Source organism: Alosa alosa, chromosome 11 (assembly GCF_017589495.1).
Source record: "Alosa alosa isolate M-15738 ecotype Scorff River chromosome 11, AALO_Geno_1.1, whole genome shotgun sequence".
NCBI lineage: Eukaryota > Metazoa > Chordata > Actinopteri > Clupeiformes > Clupeidae > Alosa > Alosa alosa.
Window position 1 is genome coordinate 26,791,403 of NC_063199.1, and position 20,011 is coordinate 26,811,413.

The 20,011-nt window shown below is 45.7% G+C and overlaps 1 protein-coding gene across 2 annotated transcripts in view; it reads left to right on the forward strand.

The window, feature by feature from the left end:
* ntrk3a (neurotrophic tyrosine kinase, receptor, type 3a) overlaps window positions 1-20,011 on the forward strand; it is a 201,052-nt gene that overhangs the window by 126,661 nt on the left and 54,380 nt on the right. For both annotated transcript variants that reach the window (XM_048257512.1, XM_048257514.1), the window contains exon 12: window positions 13,931-14,119. In XM_048257512.1, the coding sequence (XP_048113469.1) occupies window positions 13,931-14,119 (189 nt within the window). The remainder of the gene's footprint in view (window positions 1-13,930; window positions 14,120-20,011) is intronic.

Below are 20,011 nucleotides of genomic sequence, written 5' to 3' on the forward strand. Positions count from 1 at the left end.
GCCAGACTAACTAGCAGGGCAGGAAACCAAGGCAAATTACAATTTTCACATAGATGCCGCTCCAGATAGCTTTACCAAAGCCACATCAACTCACACACAACTTCAAGCTAGCATACAATCTAGTAACCAAGCACTGTGGTTTGCAAGCAGCACAAAAACACTTTCTATATAGAAAAGGGCCAGATTACAAGCAAGTATTACAAGTCTATATTATCAAATAAACATGAAACAAAACTTACCAATTCCTGCATAGGCTACTGACCAGCTACGTGCAGAGCTAGCTGGCATTATGTGCATCTTGCTAACATGTAGTCCAGTTGAAACTGTAACGTTACATGATACCATTTTGCTTAATGAAGGCTTATCAATATACAGGTATATGTTTTTAAACAAAAAAGGTCAATATACTGTCCATAGCTATAACCATTGCCATGTCAGTGTGACATGTACTTTTCCAGTGAATGTCAGTCTGACTGACGGAAGATGCTCACGAAGTTCCTCAAGTCAAATAGATAGCGCCAAAATTCGTGATGAACGGTTCCGGGTATTCTTTTCGAACATTGCAGGCCCAACTGCAGTCAGACCTGCCTTCCTCGCCATAATAGGTCGATTTGATTGGCTAATCAGTCAGATGTAGCCATCAATCAACCCGAATTCAAACATATGATTTCTAATGGTTGTTTAGGTACCGAAAATGCAGTGATTCCTTGTTAAGGCCTGATGCGGGCCTTAACAAGGGAAGACATGCGATTGGATAAAAATGTATCGCACACCCTCACTATTTGTTCACACAATCTGTCAATCAAATATAGCGGACAGCGGTAGGATATGTTTAGCCTAGTCAAGAACGATGGGGAAGGAGAAGAAGAAGTGAATAATAAATGGTAAAGTAAAATGTTATTAAAGACACTATTATTATTATTATTATTTTTCATTCGTTTAAAATAGTTGAAGGCCCTGACGGTCCGCCACTGAGTAATACTAGTCTAGTCTCATGAACATAATCATCATCAACCTCTTCTCCTCTTCTGTAGCATCTCCAGGTCACCTTTTCAGCATCTTTAGGTCCCTCATCTTGGCTCTAGGGCATATTTCAGATGGGAGGCTTGTGATTGGATTCTGTTGAAATCTGAAGGCAACTGTTGTAAGTTTTAGTTGCATCTGCTGTTGCTCAGGTGCACCCCATAGGGCTAAATAATTGAGAAAGCCAAACTGATGCCCTGGAAGCGATGAGAGATTTGGTTCTGATCTCTGTTCAGTCCGTTCAGTGTATTTTGCTGCACGTGTGCAGTTCACCAGAGGGTTTTACTGAAAGATGTGTGCACACAGATGTCAGAGCAGATGTAGAAACAGTGTTTGCTCAGGAGGAAGTTTCTCTTTCCTTCACTATGTTTGTTGCTGTTGCAACGGATGCTGTTGAGAGAGTATCTCTATTTTATTGTTTTAGACAAACTTAGTAGGCTTTAGCACAGAGCTCAGAAATGTGTGTACACATACACAAACACATGTTATGACCACAGAGCAAAACAAGAATATAATGACATATATTAAAGGTGCTCGAAGTGATGTTGGGTAACATCACTTCTGTTGACGTTCAAACAAAACAGAGAGGTAGCTCGCTACTCCCTGCCCTTCCCTTCCGTGCTTGTTTTTATGGTCCAAGCTGGACCAAGTTGTTTTTGTAGCCTGGGCTGTCCACAGAGGCCGCAATTTTTTACAGTGTATTCAGGGCACAGGCAGATAGCGGATGGTGAGGGGATATTTGCTGTATGTGACCCTTTTTTGGTAACGCTTTAGAATAACATGTGCTTATTAGGTATTAACAGTGCATAATAAGCAGTTAACAATTCATTACTAACAGTTAGTTAACTGTTGTTATCCTTTAATAACATTAACTAACTGTTAACATGCAGCTTGTAAGTGTTAATAAGCAGCCTTTTAAGTTACTTACAAGCATATTTGTTAACAGTTGTAAGTGTTAACAAGCAGCTTGTTAATGCTTGTTAATGGTGTATAAGACAAAGAGGTGGATAACTAATACGCTTATAAGACCTTTCTTACCTATTTGTAGTACATTTTGCAGCCCCCCAATCTAAAGCGAGGACCATGTAGCCTATAGTTCCACAAGCCCAACCTTCTATCTCTCTATATACTGTATCTCTCTATCTAGCTTGGTTTAGCTGTGAGAAATGCACCTTCAAAATTGTTGCAGTGAGCAGGACCCGAACCCCGGTCTCCCGCGTCAGGGGGTGCATCGCTACTTGTTGATGGTAATTATAATGCATGGTGTGTGTGTGTGTGTGTGTGCACACGCACACCTCATGCACAGGGATATTCCCAATGGTCCGTCTACAAGGGTACTAGCAAGAAGAGAAATCAATTCTTTCTAGATAAAAAAGAAGCCATTGTTGTCAGCCCTATCCTGTCTCCCCTCCCCTTCCTTCCCCAACTTGGCGCGCACACACACACACACACACACACACACACTGCAGGTAAGGAATGGAGAAGTCATTTTGTTTGTTTGATCTGTTGCTCTGCACACCTCTTCTGCCTCTTCACTGACATCACTCCACATCTTATCCTGATTCCTTTTGCACACACACACACACACACACACACACACACACATACACACACACACACACACACACACACACACACACACACACACACACACACACACACACACACACGCTTACACCTACTTACATACTTTTCTGTCAATTCCAGTCAGCAAAGCAATTACATGGGGAAATCATTTCAGTGTGTATCGAAGTGTGTGTGTGTGTGTGTATGTGCTAGTACAGAGAGGAAAGGTCTTGTCCATCTTAATCGTCTGATGGCTTTGAAATGAAAAATCTTGACCTGTCTGAACAGTTTTAGTGTTGGCTTTGATTGCTCTGCCAGCCTATTGCCTATCTGCCATTCAGGTAGGACACACACACACACACACACACACACTGCAGAAACACGAGCAATAGTGAAATATACAGTATGTTGACTTTAATGGCCAGTTTTGCTGAGATATATTTTGTTACACTTGTTTTTAGGGATAGAGCTGTTTTCACATGGCTGCTGTGCTATGATTCCAGCTTAATGCTTTTTTGTGAAAAGATAATGGACTATTTGAAATGCCTTTTTTATTTAAATTTATCATTAATGAAATTAGTGTTTAGAAGGTGTTTTTTTTCAATTTGTGATATAATAATATTAATCAATGACTGGTGTTTAGGGACTGCATGGCCACGTCTATTACAGGGATTCTGTTCTGATCCCCCCACCACCTCTACCACACACCTTACCATCTAAGAGTAATAACCAAACACATCAATACAGCCATCCGTGACCACCATGGTCAGTCGTTAATTAAAACCTGCTGCTGGAGGGAGACAGGGGGACCGTGCTCACACACATACACATGTACACACATGTACACACACACACACACACACACACACACACACACACACACACACACACACACACACACACACACACACACACATACACATGTACATACACACACACACACACACACACACATACACATATACATGCACACACATACAGTACAGTACATGCACACACACACATGTACATGCGCGCGCACACACACACACACACACACACACACACACACACACACACACACACACACACACACAGACACACACACACACACACACACACACACACACACACAGACATACACACACACACACACACACACACACACACACACACACACACACACACATGTACATACACACACACACACACACACACACACACATACACATATACATGCACACACATACAGTACAGTACATGCACACACACACATGTACATCTACACACACACACACACACACACACACACACACACACACACACACACAGACACACACACACACACACACACACACACACACACACACACACACACACAGACATACACACACACACACCTGACCTTCAACTTCTTTATGCTTCGCATTTGACCTGTTTACAACATGAGGAATGGACATAGGTATAACTCTGCTTGTCAATCCCCTAATGGCTTGGCCAGGGATGATGTCAGGACACACACACACACACACACACACACACACACACACACACATACACACACACACACACACACACACACACACACACACACACACACACAATAGCCATCAGCCCAGAGTCATTAACTCCGTCTCATTGTGCTGTGTCATTATGTGAGTGAGGGCAGAGTGGAGGTTGGAGACAGAGGAAGAGTAAAGGGGGAGGAGGAGAGAAAGAAAGCAATTAAATAAGAGAGCAGAAATGCAGAACAGGAGACAGTGGAGGAGGAGGATAGAGAGACTTTTGTGGGATAGACTGCACACACACACACACACACACACACACACCCTCCTGATGTTGGAGCTGTGGGGGGCCAGCAGCATCAAGGGAGGGGGCCAAATGCTTGACTCTCACAGCATGCTAATGAGATAGAGGGAGAGAGAGAAAGAGAGAGGAGGAGAGGGAGAAATAGAGCTTCATCTATTAAATACAAAATACACTGAGGAGGAGGATCTGTAGTGCTCTGTAGTGCTGTTGTGTGGGTGTAAGCGTGCGTGTGTGTGTGTGTGTGTGTGTGTGTGTGTGTGTGTGTGTGTGTGTGTGTGTGTGTGTGTTGCAGTAATAGCATTGTTGATTGGGGTGCTAGCAACTGGCATGCTGCAGAAATGAAGAGCAGTCATAACTCATTCACCTTCATGTGAATGAGTGTATTCAGCTTTCTCTCTCTCTCTCTCTCTCTCTCTCTCTCTCTCTCTCTCTCTCTCTCTCTCTATCAATGCTTTGATGCATTGGTTTATTAACAGTGAATTACAGTGTCAATATTGATTACATTGATTTATTTGTTGCATTTGCAACGTCATTCTTTGTTCAAAGATGTAAGATGGTCCCTAGATAAAAAACTATGTAAATGTAATGTGTTGTTGTTGTTGATGTTCATGTTGTTGTTGTTGTAATGCAGAAAAAATGTCATAATTTCCTTGTGCGTGACAAAAGGCCTTGTTTTATGACACCATCAGGACAGGCTCACTCCCATTTTATCAGCAGGACAGGCTCACTCCCAAATTGAAGCTTACACTCTCACACCCCAGGCATAGGCCATGTGCATTGAGCTTAGCAAGCATCCCTGTGACCTACCCCTGAGGCCGTAAACAACAGAGAGGACAAGATAAGCCACCAGGACATCCGTCACACACACACACACACACACACACACACACACACACACACACACACACACACACACACACACACACACACACACACACACACACACACACACACATGGCTTAAACTAGACATGGTTAGAACAGGGAAACATGTCATCTCAAGGCCTTGCCATGCAGGCAGGCACAACATTTGTTTAAAAAGCAAAGTATATAAAAATTAATTAATCATAACTTTATTAGAAAAGAGGGAAGCTGACAGCTGTCTCAGATGTTCAGCCATATCACACAACCTTGTCTTTCACAACCCAATGTGATGTCAGATTTTCAGTTTTGGGGCCAGAATTTAAGTCTGAATTTCATGTCCACAACGCAACAAAGATAAACTAGTATCTAGTTAGCACTAGTAAGTGCTGAAGTCAAACACTCCAATGTCCAGCAGTGCTCCGTGCAAAAACGTTTTATTTTGCCAGGAAACCACCAACATCATAAACCAGAGTGAAAATTGGACACAAAACCAACAGATCTGCATTTGTGCCGGCAGCAAGCTCAATATGAAAGAGGAGCCTCTTAGCTATACTAAAACAACCTCCAGAAATGCATATGGAATAATATGTATTTGTGTATGTGTGTGTGTGTGTGTGTGTGTGTGTATGTGTGTGTGTGTGTGTGTGTGTGTGTGTTCTGTGTGTGTTTCTGTGTGTGTGTGTGTGTTTGTGTGTATGTGCGTGTGCGTGTGCGTGTGCGTGTGTGTGTGTGTGTGTGTGTGTATGTGTTGCACATATGGTGAATAGCCTGCATGTAGTGTCAATGGTCTCTGAGGTTAGCATATTAATAACAATAGGAAGCTGGCAGTATGGAAACATGGAAGTCCACCTACAGGAGATAATGGGCTCCTCTCCAGCCCGGAACACAGCCAAGATGCCCACACACACAATGCAGCCATGCACATACTTTTGTGCTTGTAATAATCCAAAGATAAACTCATAATGCCATTCATATATGAATGGAAAACAGCGCACACTGTACACACACACACACACACGCACGCACACACACACACACACACACACACACACACACACACACACACACACACACATACACACACACATACACACACACACACACACACATACTGTACACACACATCTGATCGATTAATGATTGACCTTGTGTAACTGTTTATCTGGATTGTACCCTTTTGCCTTCACTTGCACACGGACACTTTAATGTTCCCATAAACCACAGCCGATCATTGCTGCTACATGAGTTTGTTATGGTTCATGGCTCATATAAAAAAGGCTTGCAGTTTTAGTTGGCGCTGTCCAGGGTACTGGCCTATGCTCAACAATGCTGTCAGTGTTATTACAATAATTAGAGTGCAGGCTATAAACAAGATGTTGCTGTTTGCTGTAACTGGTGAACATTCTAGTGTACAAGCTCTGATTGGTGATTGTGATTCTTTACACACCTTCTCTCATTTTATCATTGTGACATTCTCTCTCTCTCCCATTCTCCTTCATCACACTCACCCACTCTTTCAATAACTATGCTGTCATCGTTTGCTGTACTAGTGAGCAGTGCAGTATAGAGTACCCTCTCTGATTGGTGATTGCAATTCTCTTTATCCCTCTCTCATTTTCTCATGTTGTCTTCCTCTCATTCTCTCTCTCTCACTCTCTCATTTTGTCCCCAGCTGTGTGTACAGATAGACAGTCATGCCGTGTTGTCCTTAAATAGCCCTGTTTGTGGGGGTCGCTGTCGCACAGGGGCACCCAGGCAAGGCAAGCATGTCCACTGTCTGACGCCACACTCCACTAGCCCCTCTTCCCAATCTCTCCACCACAGGCAGCCCAGCATACCGCCACACTCTGGCATGAGCCACAAGCATTCCCTTCAGAGATAACAGGAAATACATGTGGGTTATCACCAGAGTGGATTCCATAGCATATTAAGGCATGTGTGGTGCATGTTTGTGTGTGTGTGTGTGTGTGTGTGTGTGTGTGTGTGTGTGTGTGTGTGTCCTCAGCTGATACTCATACAGAGGCAGGTGGCAGAAGGGACTCACAAAAGCCCATTCAACAGCACTGCTCTTGGTTTGCAAAGAACATGAGCGAGAATGGCCACCATGAAAAAGGAAAGTCACAGAGAGGAGAAAGAGAGAGAGAGAGAGAGTTGGTGGACTCCCACTTCTTAAATGGAATCACCTAACAGAGTTGCCTCAGTGGGGGCCATAACTTCCTATATAACATTTCCATCTGCATCTAGTCCTCATGTTCCTGGTGGTGAGGGATCACTAGAGGTAGTACTGGCCTGCATATATGTAGAGATGTATGCAAATCCTCTGGGTTGAAGGGTAATGGCATCACATGGCATTTACAGTGTGTTATCTTCTACTACTTGGAGGTCCAGTCTTGTGGAATATACGGAAAGCCTTTCTGAAATGTCCCCCACAATGTGTGTGTGTGTGTGTGTGTGTGTGTGTGTGTGTGTGTGTGTGTGTGTGTGTGTGTGTGAGAGAGAGAGAGAGAGAGAGCCTGGAACAGCGCTGTCAACTCCAGTTCATGCTGCTTGAGTGTTATTTCAGCTGTTTGTTTTGACTCGTTCTCTTTAAAAGACTAGCTGTGCCTGCTGGGTACTTCTGTGATCAAAATGAAACACACACGCGCACACACACACACACACACACACACACACACACACACACACACACACACACACACACACTTCTTGTGCCTCATGGACACACAGCACTGATGGTCTCAGCAGTCCACTGTCTGCCCCTGTCTTGGCTGCCCTCGCGGCTCTACACACATGGGCACACACACACACACACACACACACACACACACACACACACACACACACATAAACGCAAGCACCCCTGTGCCACCACTCTGCCAGGAAGAGTGCTGGCTCGTTGCCGAACTTCTCTGTATTATTAAATTGGCTCTTTCCTCTTGTGTGGACGAGAAAAGAGGCCCTGGAATTCTGCTGCCTTTTAGGCAATCAGCAGAATTGGCCCCCACAGCAGGGCGAGCCGAGGGCTGCAGGTTATTCATCAGTAAAATATGTGTGCTTTTTTTTAATCCGCCACGTAACAATCAGCTTAGAGCGTGCAGCACACCCTTGATAACTCAGCTTTCGACAGTACACACTACTGCCAAACACTGCAAACTGCAAACACACACACACACACACACACACACACACACACAACTTCCTGGTGAAATGGTCTCAGGGAGCACAACCGTATTATTTAGTCAAGCCACTTAAATTCATTCATCCAAATCTGAGTGTTCATGAAGTCACATGCACTTTCTTGTCTTGATAAAATAGTCCATGTCAATCCATCCATTTTTCATATTTACTCTCCCGTATATTCCTCCTCATTATGCTGTGTTTTCTTTACTATTGCTCTCCAGTGCAATTGCCTGCAGTCCTCCCAAGGATCGGCTAACACTCAAGCAAGCTCTTTCAGGGCACGCCGTCTTACACCCACCCTTTAGCGGTTTAAAGATTTTAGACTTGGGTTAAATAACAGATGCTATGATGGCTGCATGATTGGGATCTGTGTAGCATGCTGTCTGTGTAACTGAGGAGATTTCCCTTGTGTGTGTGTTGGTGTCATGCTGTTGCTTTTTATCTCCAGTGATGAGTAGCTGCCTTCTGTTTGTAGCTGTTACATTGTGTTGTAGCTCTCTGTGCATCTTAAAACAAGTGAACTTGAAAAGTTGCCCTTGATATGTATGGCTCTTTCTTTCTCTCTTTCTTTTTCTCTCTCTCTCTCTCTCTCTCTCTGTCTCTCTCTTTCTGTTGATCTGTTTGTCAGGTTGACTATTTAGAGCAGTGTGGCTGTATAAATGTTCACTATAACTCTCAGCTGAGAAGTTGTCTTTGTAGTAGTTCCAGCTTCAGGGGTGAGGACACATGTGATTATTGTTTTCTTCTGGTTCGACTGCATTCGCCAAGCACATGCCAACCTCTCTGAATATCTAAACGACCTCTTCATGTTGTATGCGACTATTTACAGAACGCATGCCAACCCTTCTAAATATCTAGACGACCTCTTCATGTTGTATGAAACTATTTCCTTTTTTTAAATGGTGCCAAATGGGGTGGGGGTGACATTTCCTGAGATTTGCTGTTCTTCCTGGTGACCTTTATCAGAGTTATATTAGGCCCTGTGTAAAGCCTTTTCATGATTAAAGGACTTACTCTGGATCTAAAGTACAGACCCTCTACACAGGGAGGACGCAAGGGCCTCGCACCATGGAGGCGTCAGATATCAGTCATGCAGAATGATGTTCACATACTAGAGAATGTATTTGGAGTGATGAGGTGGATGTAACATGGTCAAATCCTTTCAGGGAGGTCATGCTGTTGAATGGAATGGAGTCCTCTTTTTGAATACTGCAAGGGTTTACTGAAAGGGAAATGGTGGCATGAAGCTTCTTTGTGCTTTGTGTGTGTGTGTGTGTGTGTGTGTGTGTGTGTGTGTGTGTGTGTGTGTGTGTAGGGGTGGGGGTGGGGGGTGTTAATGAAAGTCTGAAATTTGAAATTGCACATTTACCTGTCCCAGAAAAAAACGGATGAACACACACTGGTGGTCGGGAGTTGCGTATGTGTCATACCAATAGCTTCATACCTTCCCCCTCTTCTCTCTTGTCCCCCTCTTCTATCTCTCTTTCCCTCTTCTCTCTCTTCCCCTCTTCTCTCTTCCCCTCTTCTATCTCTTCCCCCTCTTCTCTCTCTTCCCCTCTTCTCTCCCTCCCCTTTCTCTCTCTTCCCCTCTTCTATCTCTCTTCCCCTCCTCTCTCTTCCCCCTCTTCTCTTTTGTCCCTCTCTTCTCTCTCTTCCCATTTTCCTTCTCTTCCCCTCTTCTATCTCTCTTTCCCTCTTCTTTCTCTTCCCCCTCTTCTCTCTCTTCTCCCTCTTCTATCTCTCTTCCCCCTCTTCTCTCTCTTCCCCCTCTTTTCGCTTGTCCTCCTCTTCTCTCTCGTCCCCCTCTTCTTTCTCTTCCCCCTCTTCTATCTCTCTCTTCCCCCTCTTCTCTCTTGTCCCCCTCTTCTCTCTCTTCCCCCTCTTCTATCTCTCTCTTCCCCTCTTCTCTCTTGTCCCCCTCTTCTCTCTCTTCCCCCTCTTCTCTTTTCCCCATTTTCTACCATAGAAATAGTCCAACCACAGCTAATCAAAGGGCAGATTTCCAGCTGAAACTATAGCCCTTACTTGAGCCTCATTTAAGCAGTGATTTGGGTCAACCCTCCCCAACACACACACACACACACACACACACACACACACACACACACATACACACACCCCTCTCTATCCCCCGAGTCATTTTACCACAGTAATGGCGGTGTGTGACAGAGAGACATTGCTGAGAATACAGAGGAGTGTCCTGAAGGACAGGAGATCAGATTAGAGGAGAGAAAAGACGAGGAGAGAGGATGAGGGGAAGGAGAGAAAGTGAAAGAGCCTCTCCACTCTGATCCCTGACCTGAGGCAGACCCCTGTGGTGTCCACCATCATTGGTTTAATAATAGCTTTTCAGACCAGTGGTATGACCTAAGCTTTCCAATCAAGACAGGGTAGAAACAGGTCTTCAGTGACCCAATTAGCTGGAGTGGTCATTTGGCAGCCACTACCAGCAGTATATTAGCCTGGAGGGCAACCGCGCGACTGAAAGGATTGCAATCACTTTTTTTTCCATGCTTTGTTTTGCCGGTGGTTACTTACATGCTGTGGTGGGTGCAGTTGAGATAGGTTGTTGGTGTGTAAGGTCTTAAGATGTAAACAAGATAATTGCCAATAAAAAAAAATAAATGTGTGAAAGATTCTTCCTGCAATTTCGTCCTCCTACCCGTGTCTTTTTTATATGCTCTGGGCTGCTGTGGTTCAGGAGGTAAGCCACACACAGTCATGTGGGAATCAGAGGGTCCCCATGCAGTTCAAGAATGGTGACGGGTGTGGAGCAGGGGTAACGTCACCGCCTGATGATTAGTTGGCCCGGGTTCGATCCCCAATCCCATCGATGTCAGTGTGTTTTGCTTTGCATAGAAAACATATGCTAAATACCAGTCATCTTTAACTCTCAACTTTGACTTTAAATATGGATCCTCCTGGGTAGGTGCTAAATCATCACTGGGCACAGCACAAGTGCAGTGTTTCCGCTGTCAGATTTGTATGAAGGAGGGGAAGAAAGGATAGATATTTTGGAGTGTTGGGGTCAGGAGAGTGCTCTGTGTGTGTGTGTGTGTGTGTGTGTGTCTATGTGTGTATGTGTGAATGCAGGCTTCTTAGCATGCAGCGGAGGAGGATTCACTGAGGAGCCTCTGCTGCAGTAGGAGCCCTGCTTGACCTTGGCTTCGGAATCTATGAGGCGGTCTACATGTTTATTGTTTGTTATGATTGTAGTATGTAGTGTGCATGTGTGTGTGTGTTATGAATTCAAGATCAAATGCTCTCCACAGTATTCACAGTGCACATGAGTGTTTGTGTGTGTGTGTGGGGGGGTGCGTGTCTTTGTGTGGGTGTGTTGTGTGTCATTTGTGTGCGATTGAATGTGATTATGTGCCTGAGTGAAATTTGGTCTCTGCATTTATCCCAATCCGTGAATTATTGAAACACATTCAGCACACAGTGAACACACAGTGAGGTGAAGCACACACTATTCCCGGTGCAGTGAGCTGCCTGCAGTAGCAGCGCTCGGGGAGCAGTGAGGGATTAGGTGCCTTTCTCAAGGGCACTTCAGCTGTGCCTACTGGTCGGGGTTCGAACCGGCAACCCTCCGGTTACAAGTCTGAAGCGCTAACCAGTAGGCCACGGCTGGCCCTACATCGGTTCAGGAGAGGCATGTATGGGAGGCTGTCACAGAAATGAAAAGGGTGTTTTCATACCACAGTAGGTCCTTGTGCTCATGTTAAAGGCTTTACACACACACACACACACACACACACACACACACACACACACACACACACACACACACACACACCTTACCCACAGCCTCTTTCCATCTTACATCACTGCTCTTCCCTTTAGTGTGTATGGGCAGGCAAATGTGAGTGAGTGTGTGTGTGTGTGTGTGTGTGTACATCAGAAGTAGCTGCACTGTGGCTGAGCTCAGCCTGCAGAATAGACCAAATCAGAAATGTTTGTGTGTGTGTGTGTGTGTGTGTGTGTGTGTATTTGTCAGAGAGAGAGAGAGAGGGTGCCTGTGTATGTGTGTGTGTGTGTGTGTGTGTGTGTGTGTGCCTATGTGTAATGGATCTCTAATCAGATAGCACTTTCTGCTTACTTGGTCATCTTCTCTGCTCATCTGCACCTCAGCTTGACCTTTCACTTCCTGTGTGAGGTGACGTGTGACCCCTCTGGCCGATGGGGGTGGTGTGGCGGACGACAGGGCCTGTGACCCCAGACTGTCAGGCGGGGATGTGAGCCTTGGCAGTCTGCAGACTGGGCAGTTTGATTTCTCACACTTGGCACATAATAAGGATGTTTCTCCATTCCCCCTCTCCCCCTTATCAAGAGTCACAATACATTAGCGTCAAGCAGACACTGTGTGTGTGTGTGTGTGTGTGTGTGTGTGTGTGTGTGTGTGTGTGTGTGTGTGTGTGTGTGTGTGTGTGTGCATGTGTGTGTGTTTGTGTGTGTGTTTGTGTGTGTTGTGTGTGTGTGTGTGTGTGTGTGTGTGTGTGTGTGTGTGTGTACAGTATGTGTATGTTGGGTGGGTGGATCTATAGATGAACTAGTTTGTGTGTGTGTGTGTGTGTGTGTGTGTCGTCCCTTGTTAGATGAGCTGGATGCGTGACTTTGAGAGGGTGAGTGCTCTCCACTCATTGCCAGAGCTAGTGACTCTGTCGGCAGTGGAGCAGCAGCCCTCTCAAGGGTGTTTGGAGGAGAGAGAGGCTCCACATCCAGCACTGAATCAAATGCAGCCTGTGGGCTAAAGAGCCTCCACAGCCTGATACAGACCCAGGGTGTGGGCTATACACTCAGCGTGTGCGAGTGAGTGAGTGAATGAGTGAGTTAGTGAATGAGTGAGTGAGTGTGTTAGTGAGTGTGTAGAGGAGAGGAAGCCTCCATAGCCCGTGCTGATTCAGACGCAGCCTGTGGGCTATACACTGACAGCTACAGTACATTGTCATGGCACCCAGGAGTTCTGATCTCAGGGTAGGAACCCTGTGAGTGAGTGTGTGAGTGAATGGATGAGCCATTGAGCCAGTAAATGAATGAGTGAGTGAATATGTGAGTGATAGAAACTATGTGAATGAGCAAGCAAATGAGTGAGTGAATGACTGAGTGAGCAAGTGAGTAAGCGAGTGAGAGATTTTGTCATAGTGAGTATTGAGGACATCCAGTTAGATGATATTGGGCTGGAACGAGAAGAATAAAAGTCTGCTGGCCTGGTTGGTCTCTGGCGGGTAAATAAAACACGAGTCTGCTGATGAGTGATTAGTCCAGCAGTCTGCTCTAATTAAACACTACAATCTGGGGGAAGGCTGAGGGAAGGATCTGCTTCTGTCGAGGGCAATCTCCAAACAACCTCCATTTCTCAATCCTCATTTCTCAATTCTATCTTGGGCTGAGCATCTCTGATGTTTCTCTGAGTTGACTGATCAGCCATTGAGTTAAATCTGCTTTTGAATTTACTGAAATGTTAAAACATCTCTCTCTCTCTCTCTCTCTCTCTCTCTCTCTCTCTGTAGGTCCAGTGGCAGTGATCAGTGGAGAGGAAGACTCTGCGAGTCCTCTTCATCATGTAAACCATGGCATCATCACTCCATGCACGCTAGATGCAGGGCCTGACGCGGTGGTGATTGGAATGACCCGCATCCCTGTCATTGAGAACCCACAGTACTTCAGACATGGACACAACTGCAACAAACCCGCCACCTGTGAGTACACACACACACAAACGAACACACACACAAACACACACACACACACACACACACACACACCCTAAACATTAGCTCTGCACTGAAGAGATGAACCAGCCAATGCCAAAGAGATTAAACCAACCAATCCTCTGTGAGTAGCGCGCACACACAGTGCTTCAGACATGGACACACCTCCAACCAACTCAGCACCTGAAGGAGAAGCATTACAGTACAGTCAGGAGGTGGACAGGTTCTCTCCTCTTCAATGTAAGTTGCCATAGTGAACACCTAGATCCAACGAGTGTTGAGTTTGCACAGTAATTCCACAAACTGAAGTGCTTGACCTGGGTATTAGGTTACGCAAACAGCATTAACCCCTCTGACAGGTCGGCTGATCACCTCCAATAACAATAGCAATAATCAACATCAACAGCCTATGAAAACAGTTACCATGGTTGCGGTTGCCACAGCCAGTTACTTTCTTGAAGCTACAGCAGGCAGCCATTTTAAAACTGACAGTATACTGTAGTTTTAGAGCAGATCAGCTGTGCTCACTCTGGGTTTGATTTGTAGGCCTTAGTCTGTTTATCTTCTTTTTATTCATTTCACTGCAGTTTCTATGGGGTAGCGATTTAGCGAGTCTGGAACTGGGATTTAAAGGATGGCCATAAAGTAGAGAATGATTTCCACCGTTTTGTCTTCACTATGTACACAGAGCAGTGTGTCTTATCTTTACTGCACCCCCAAACCTCCATGGATGATTGTATAGACACACACACATACACACACACACACACACGCACACACACATACACTTTCGCACATACACACATGCATAGATAAATGTACACGCACACACACACACACACACACACACACACACACACACACACACACACACACACACACACATACACACACACACACACAAACATTAACTCACACACTTTATCCACATCAGAGAGGTCTTTGAATCTTTGAATTGAGGTCACAGTGCAATGTTTAGTTTCCTGTTCTCGTCAGCCAATAAATTATGGATAAACAGCGTTTGTCTGGTTCAGCAGACAGCAGTAACAGCTCTGGCTGTTACCAGTTGAATAGAAATAACTAGAAATGACCTATTACCAAGTGAACAGAAAGAACAGGAAATGACCTATTACCAAGTGAACAGAAAGAACAGGAAATTACCTATTACCAAGTGAACAGAAAGAACAGGAAATTACCTTGGTAACACTTTCTATGAAGGTTGTATTTATAACGCCCTATGAATGCATTCATAATGTTTTATAAGGTGTCTATAATGTATTGTATTGCTCATTATTACCATCTATATGTATTCACAAGTCGTCATAACCAACTTCATGATGCATTATGACAAATAATTATGAATGATTATAATTTTAATCTGAATAATGCATTATAAATGTCAAGATCTGCCTACTCACTTGTCAGTTTTATGATGCATCATAACTACTTCTCTCTGAAGTGGGTCTGCATAGAGTGATGAATAAAGAGTTTTGACTTCTACTGTAGTCCTATATATATCTATAGCTATAAGTATATGTAATAAAGTTATAGTAATGTATACATCTCCCTACAGCGCACAGTTATAAACAGCTATGCAATATCACTATCATATCACTTTCCTTCATAGAAAGTGTTACCATTACCTCTTACCACGCCAGAGATGTGCCTTAGTGAGGTTGTGTCTGCTTTCATGGGTGGAGTAGATCAGATGGAGTTTAATATTCACCTTACTGAGGTGGCGATCAATGACGGGCTGCTCCAACAGATTGGTTAAACACACATATGGCTGAACACTTTTGTTTAGTAGTGTGGTGAAGCAGTGGGACAGTCTCTGCCTATGAAACAGTTTGGTTCCAAACTCAAGCTCTGCCACTGTCACTGACTCACTTCACTTTGAAGCAGGTCTGTTGATGCAGCACATACAGTTGGGTTGCACATACAGTATATACAGTGCTGTAGCATAATGCATCTCTCTCCCTCCTGTATGCAGCATAATCTTGCTGTGTTATATTAAATAGTATCACCATTAGACTCCCTGATATTGATTGAAACTGTTGGCCTCAGCAATATTGTGCAAGTCTCTTGCAGTGTTTCCCAAATTGTGTGCCACGGCACACCGGTGTTTCATGAGGGCGGGGAAAGTGTGTCACATGACAAAATCCACATTGAGGGTTTTTTCCTCCTTGATAATCATTAACAATTTGCCCAAAATTGTAGGCTATTGAAATCACATTTCATTATTGCTTTTAAAGCTAACTGTATTTAATCTGCGTACTGTTTTATGAATTCGTCCACTTGTCTCGGCACCATTTAAGCTGTTCAGGGAATGTTACACCCGCGTGCCATTAACAGCCACTCACACCTCAAACGACATCATTAAGCTGCGTTCTGAAGTGACAAAAGGGTTGTTTGCTACGTCATGTTGTATCGCTTAAAGGAATTAGCAAAAACTATACAAATACCTCAAATGGATAACTGACCATGAAATAGACCCATCATCATGTGTCATGCTGAACAGAAGATAAAAAGGATAATTAAAGCGGGACAGCAGACAGACTACAGAAGGCTACAATCATGCTTGAACTATGGTTTCACATGAGAGAAAACACTGGTCTATTGTACCATACCCTGGAATATAATTGTACTGTACAGATATAAACAATATGCTACAAAAAACACACACAAACAAACACATACCGATATTTTTAATGTGCATGCACCCATATACATATGCAGAAACAGGTGTATGCCTACTTACATGCAGACAGGCACATGGATATACAGTACATACACATGCTTGCACACACACACACACACACACACACATACACACACACACACACAGACAGACACACACACACAAAGTCATGCTTATATATGTATTATGAATATTTGATGGCCAAATCGAAGGTTTACTATTGAGGCCCCGTTGCCCAGCAACTATAGATCTGATAAAAAGCAATACATAAATCAATAATTACCCCACAGCTATCGACTGTCCAATTGGAAACCGCAGGTTAAGGGCTGCTAAGCCAGACATCAGGAGCAGAAGGAGCAATATGATGAGAGGAGAGCAGAGGGAAGGGGGAGAAGAGGAGGGGAGGAGAGGAGGGGAGAAGAGGAGAGAGGAGGGGAGGGAGGAGAGGAGAGGAAGGGAGAAGAGGAGGGGAGGGGGAGAAGGAGGAGGGAGGAGAGGAGGGGAGAGAGGAGGAGGAGGAGGAGGGGAGGGGAGGAGAGAGGAGAGGAGAGGAGAGAGGAGAGGAGAGGAGAGAAGGGGACAAGAGAGAGGGAGAGGAGGGAGGGAGGAGGAGGGGAGGGGAGAGGAGAGGGGAGGGGAGAGGAGAGGGAGAGGAGAGGAGGGGAGGGGAGGAGAGGGGGGAGAGAGGAGAGGAGAGGAGAGAAGGGGAGAAGAGGGGAGGGGAGAAGAGGAGAGGAGAGAGGAGAGGAGAGGGGAGGGGAGAGGAGAGGAGAGGAGAGAGAGGAGAGAGAGGAGAGGAGAGGAGAGGAGGGAGAGAGAGGAGAGGAGGGAGAGGAGAGAGAGGAGGGGAGAAGAGGAGGAGGAGAGGAGAGGAGGGAGGGAGGGAGAGAGGAGAGGAGAGGAGAGGAGAGAAGGGGAGAAGAGGAGAGGGGAGGGGAGAGAGCAGAGGGAGAGGAGAGGAGAGGAGAGGGGAGAGGAGAGGAGGAGAGGAGAGGAGAGAAGGGGAGAAGAGGAGAGGGGAGGGGAGAAGAGAGCAGAGGAGAGAGGAGGAGGAGAGGAGAGGAGAGGAGAGAAGGGGAGAAGAGGAGAGGGGAGGGGAGAAGAGAGCAGGGAGAGGAGAGGAGGAGGGGAGAGGAGAGGAGAGAGGAGAGGAGAGGAGAGGGGAGAGAGAGGAGAGGAGAGAGGGAGAGGAGAGGAGAGGAGAGGGAGAGGAGAGGAGGAGGAGAGGGGAGAGAAGGGGAGGGGAGAGGAGAGGAGAGGAGAGGAGAGGTAGAGAGAAGGAGAAGAGAGTTAGAGGGGAGAGAGAGGGAAGAAGATAAAGGAGTGAGACACTTGTCTGTCCTGAGAGTTTATTTTTTTCCCAAAATAATATTTGTGTTGTTTAGTAATTTTTGGCTACACAATGATGGCTGTGTTGTTCCACTCTATGTTTTCTGCCCAGTTTTATTTTCAGCATTGTTTAAGACCAGAGGTGAAAAGTACTAAAATATCATACTCAAGTAAAAAGTACCAACACTTGACCTAAATATTACCAAGCACAAGTAAAATTACCCATCTGAAAATTACTCATAAAAGTAATATAGCTAATTTAAATGTATTTTAAGTAAAAGTTACTTAGTTACATTTAAAAAAAAATTGTTGAACGGGGCAGGGATCTCCCATGTAGTGAAAATAGGACAAGGGGTCATAAACCAAAACTATTTAGTTTTTAATTAAAGAAAAATCTATACAAATGTATACACATGTAATGACAATATAACACATGTCACACATGACATTTAAGACCCAGACCATCCCATAAAACCTTTTCAAACTGTCAGACACCAAACAGGACGAGAATAAAAGCGCCACGTTAGAATGTTTATTTAAGGGTTGGGGGGTTACAGGGTTTCAGGGGTTCGGGAGTTCCAAGAGTCTGGCGTGTGTGTTCTCAACAGCAGCAATGGCAGGAGCTGGATGATCCGGGAAGTCCTGGGAAACACACACACAACAGCAATTGAAACGTGGGCAGCAGTACAGCGTCAAGGCTAGCTGTATTCGTGAGAAGAGAGACGGAAGGCAGGTCAAGATTACCGGGCTGGAGATCAAAGAAGTAGTCGAAATGGTCTGGTTCATATAAAGAGTCAGAGCTCGCTTTCCAAGACAGGCAGGTAACTGGTGCGGCTCTGCAGACGATCTGACAAGTGTGGACTGAAAAGCAAGGCTTTATATACAGTGGCATGATGAGTGGTGAATGCAGTGCAGCTGAGGTAAACGAGGGTGAGGCAGAGCAGGAACAGGTGGAGGCCATCAGACTTCAATCAGCGCTGTTACCAGGCAGAGAGAGAGCTCATGACAGAACCTCAAGGGACGGCCCCAGAAGTCCCCAAGGGACACCACTGGAGGCTGAGGGGAGCCAGGAGGAAGAATTCTCCTCGAGCGGTCCGGTGAACATCCTCATCCTCGGAGGGAGAGCTGGAGGGTCGCGGAAGACGGCAGCCCCGAGACAGGGTCAGGGTCAGGGTCAGGCACAGGACAGGAAGTCAAGGGCAGGACGGGTTAGGGACCCTCTGGGGCGTGCCCCTACGGATTGCAGGTTGATCAGGATGCAGACGGTGGAAGTCGCCGGCGAGTGTCCGGGGCTCACAATCCGACTGGCTGGCACCCAGGTTCTCCTCACAGCCCGCAGCCCCAGTCGATTTAGGATATTGGAGGCCTTACCGCCTGACCGAAGAGGCGCCGAACGTGCCACCAGCCCACCAACGAGGCGAGGAGGAGGAGAGGAAGCGGCACGACCAGCGGTCATGCTGCCGACTTAAACATGGAAAGTAGGCACCCTCATGGAGGTTGGCAACTGGAGCCGGACTGCGTGTTATTGATGACCTTCTGATAGGGAACGGGCCGAGGAATCGAGGTGCTGGGGTTTACGCCGATTCTGCCTGCAGGGAGATCTGCTGACAGCTACACCTTCGGCCAACACGGTAGGCGGGTGCCGGCGATCTTTCATAATAGCCTAGTGGCATAGCTGATGCAGCTGATCTCTGAGAAGGCGGCACGAGCTTGTGACCAGGTACGACGGCAACGGGCGGGCATAGGCGCGAGGGCAGACTGGTGTGACACATCTCCTCCTGGCTGGGGAACAGGGGGGTTACACATAATAATAATTGAAAGGTGACATACCAGTGCAGAGCAGTGCAGGAGTT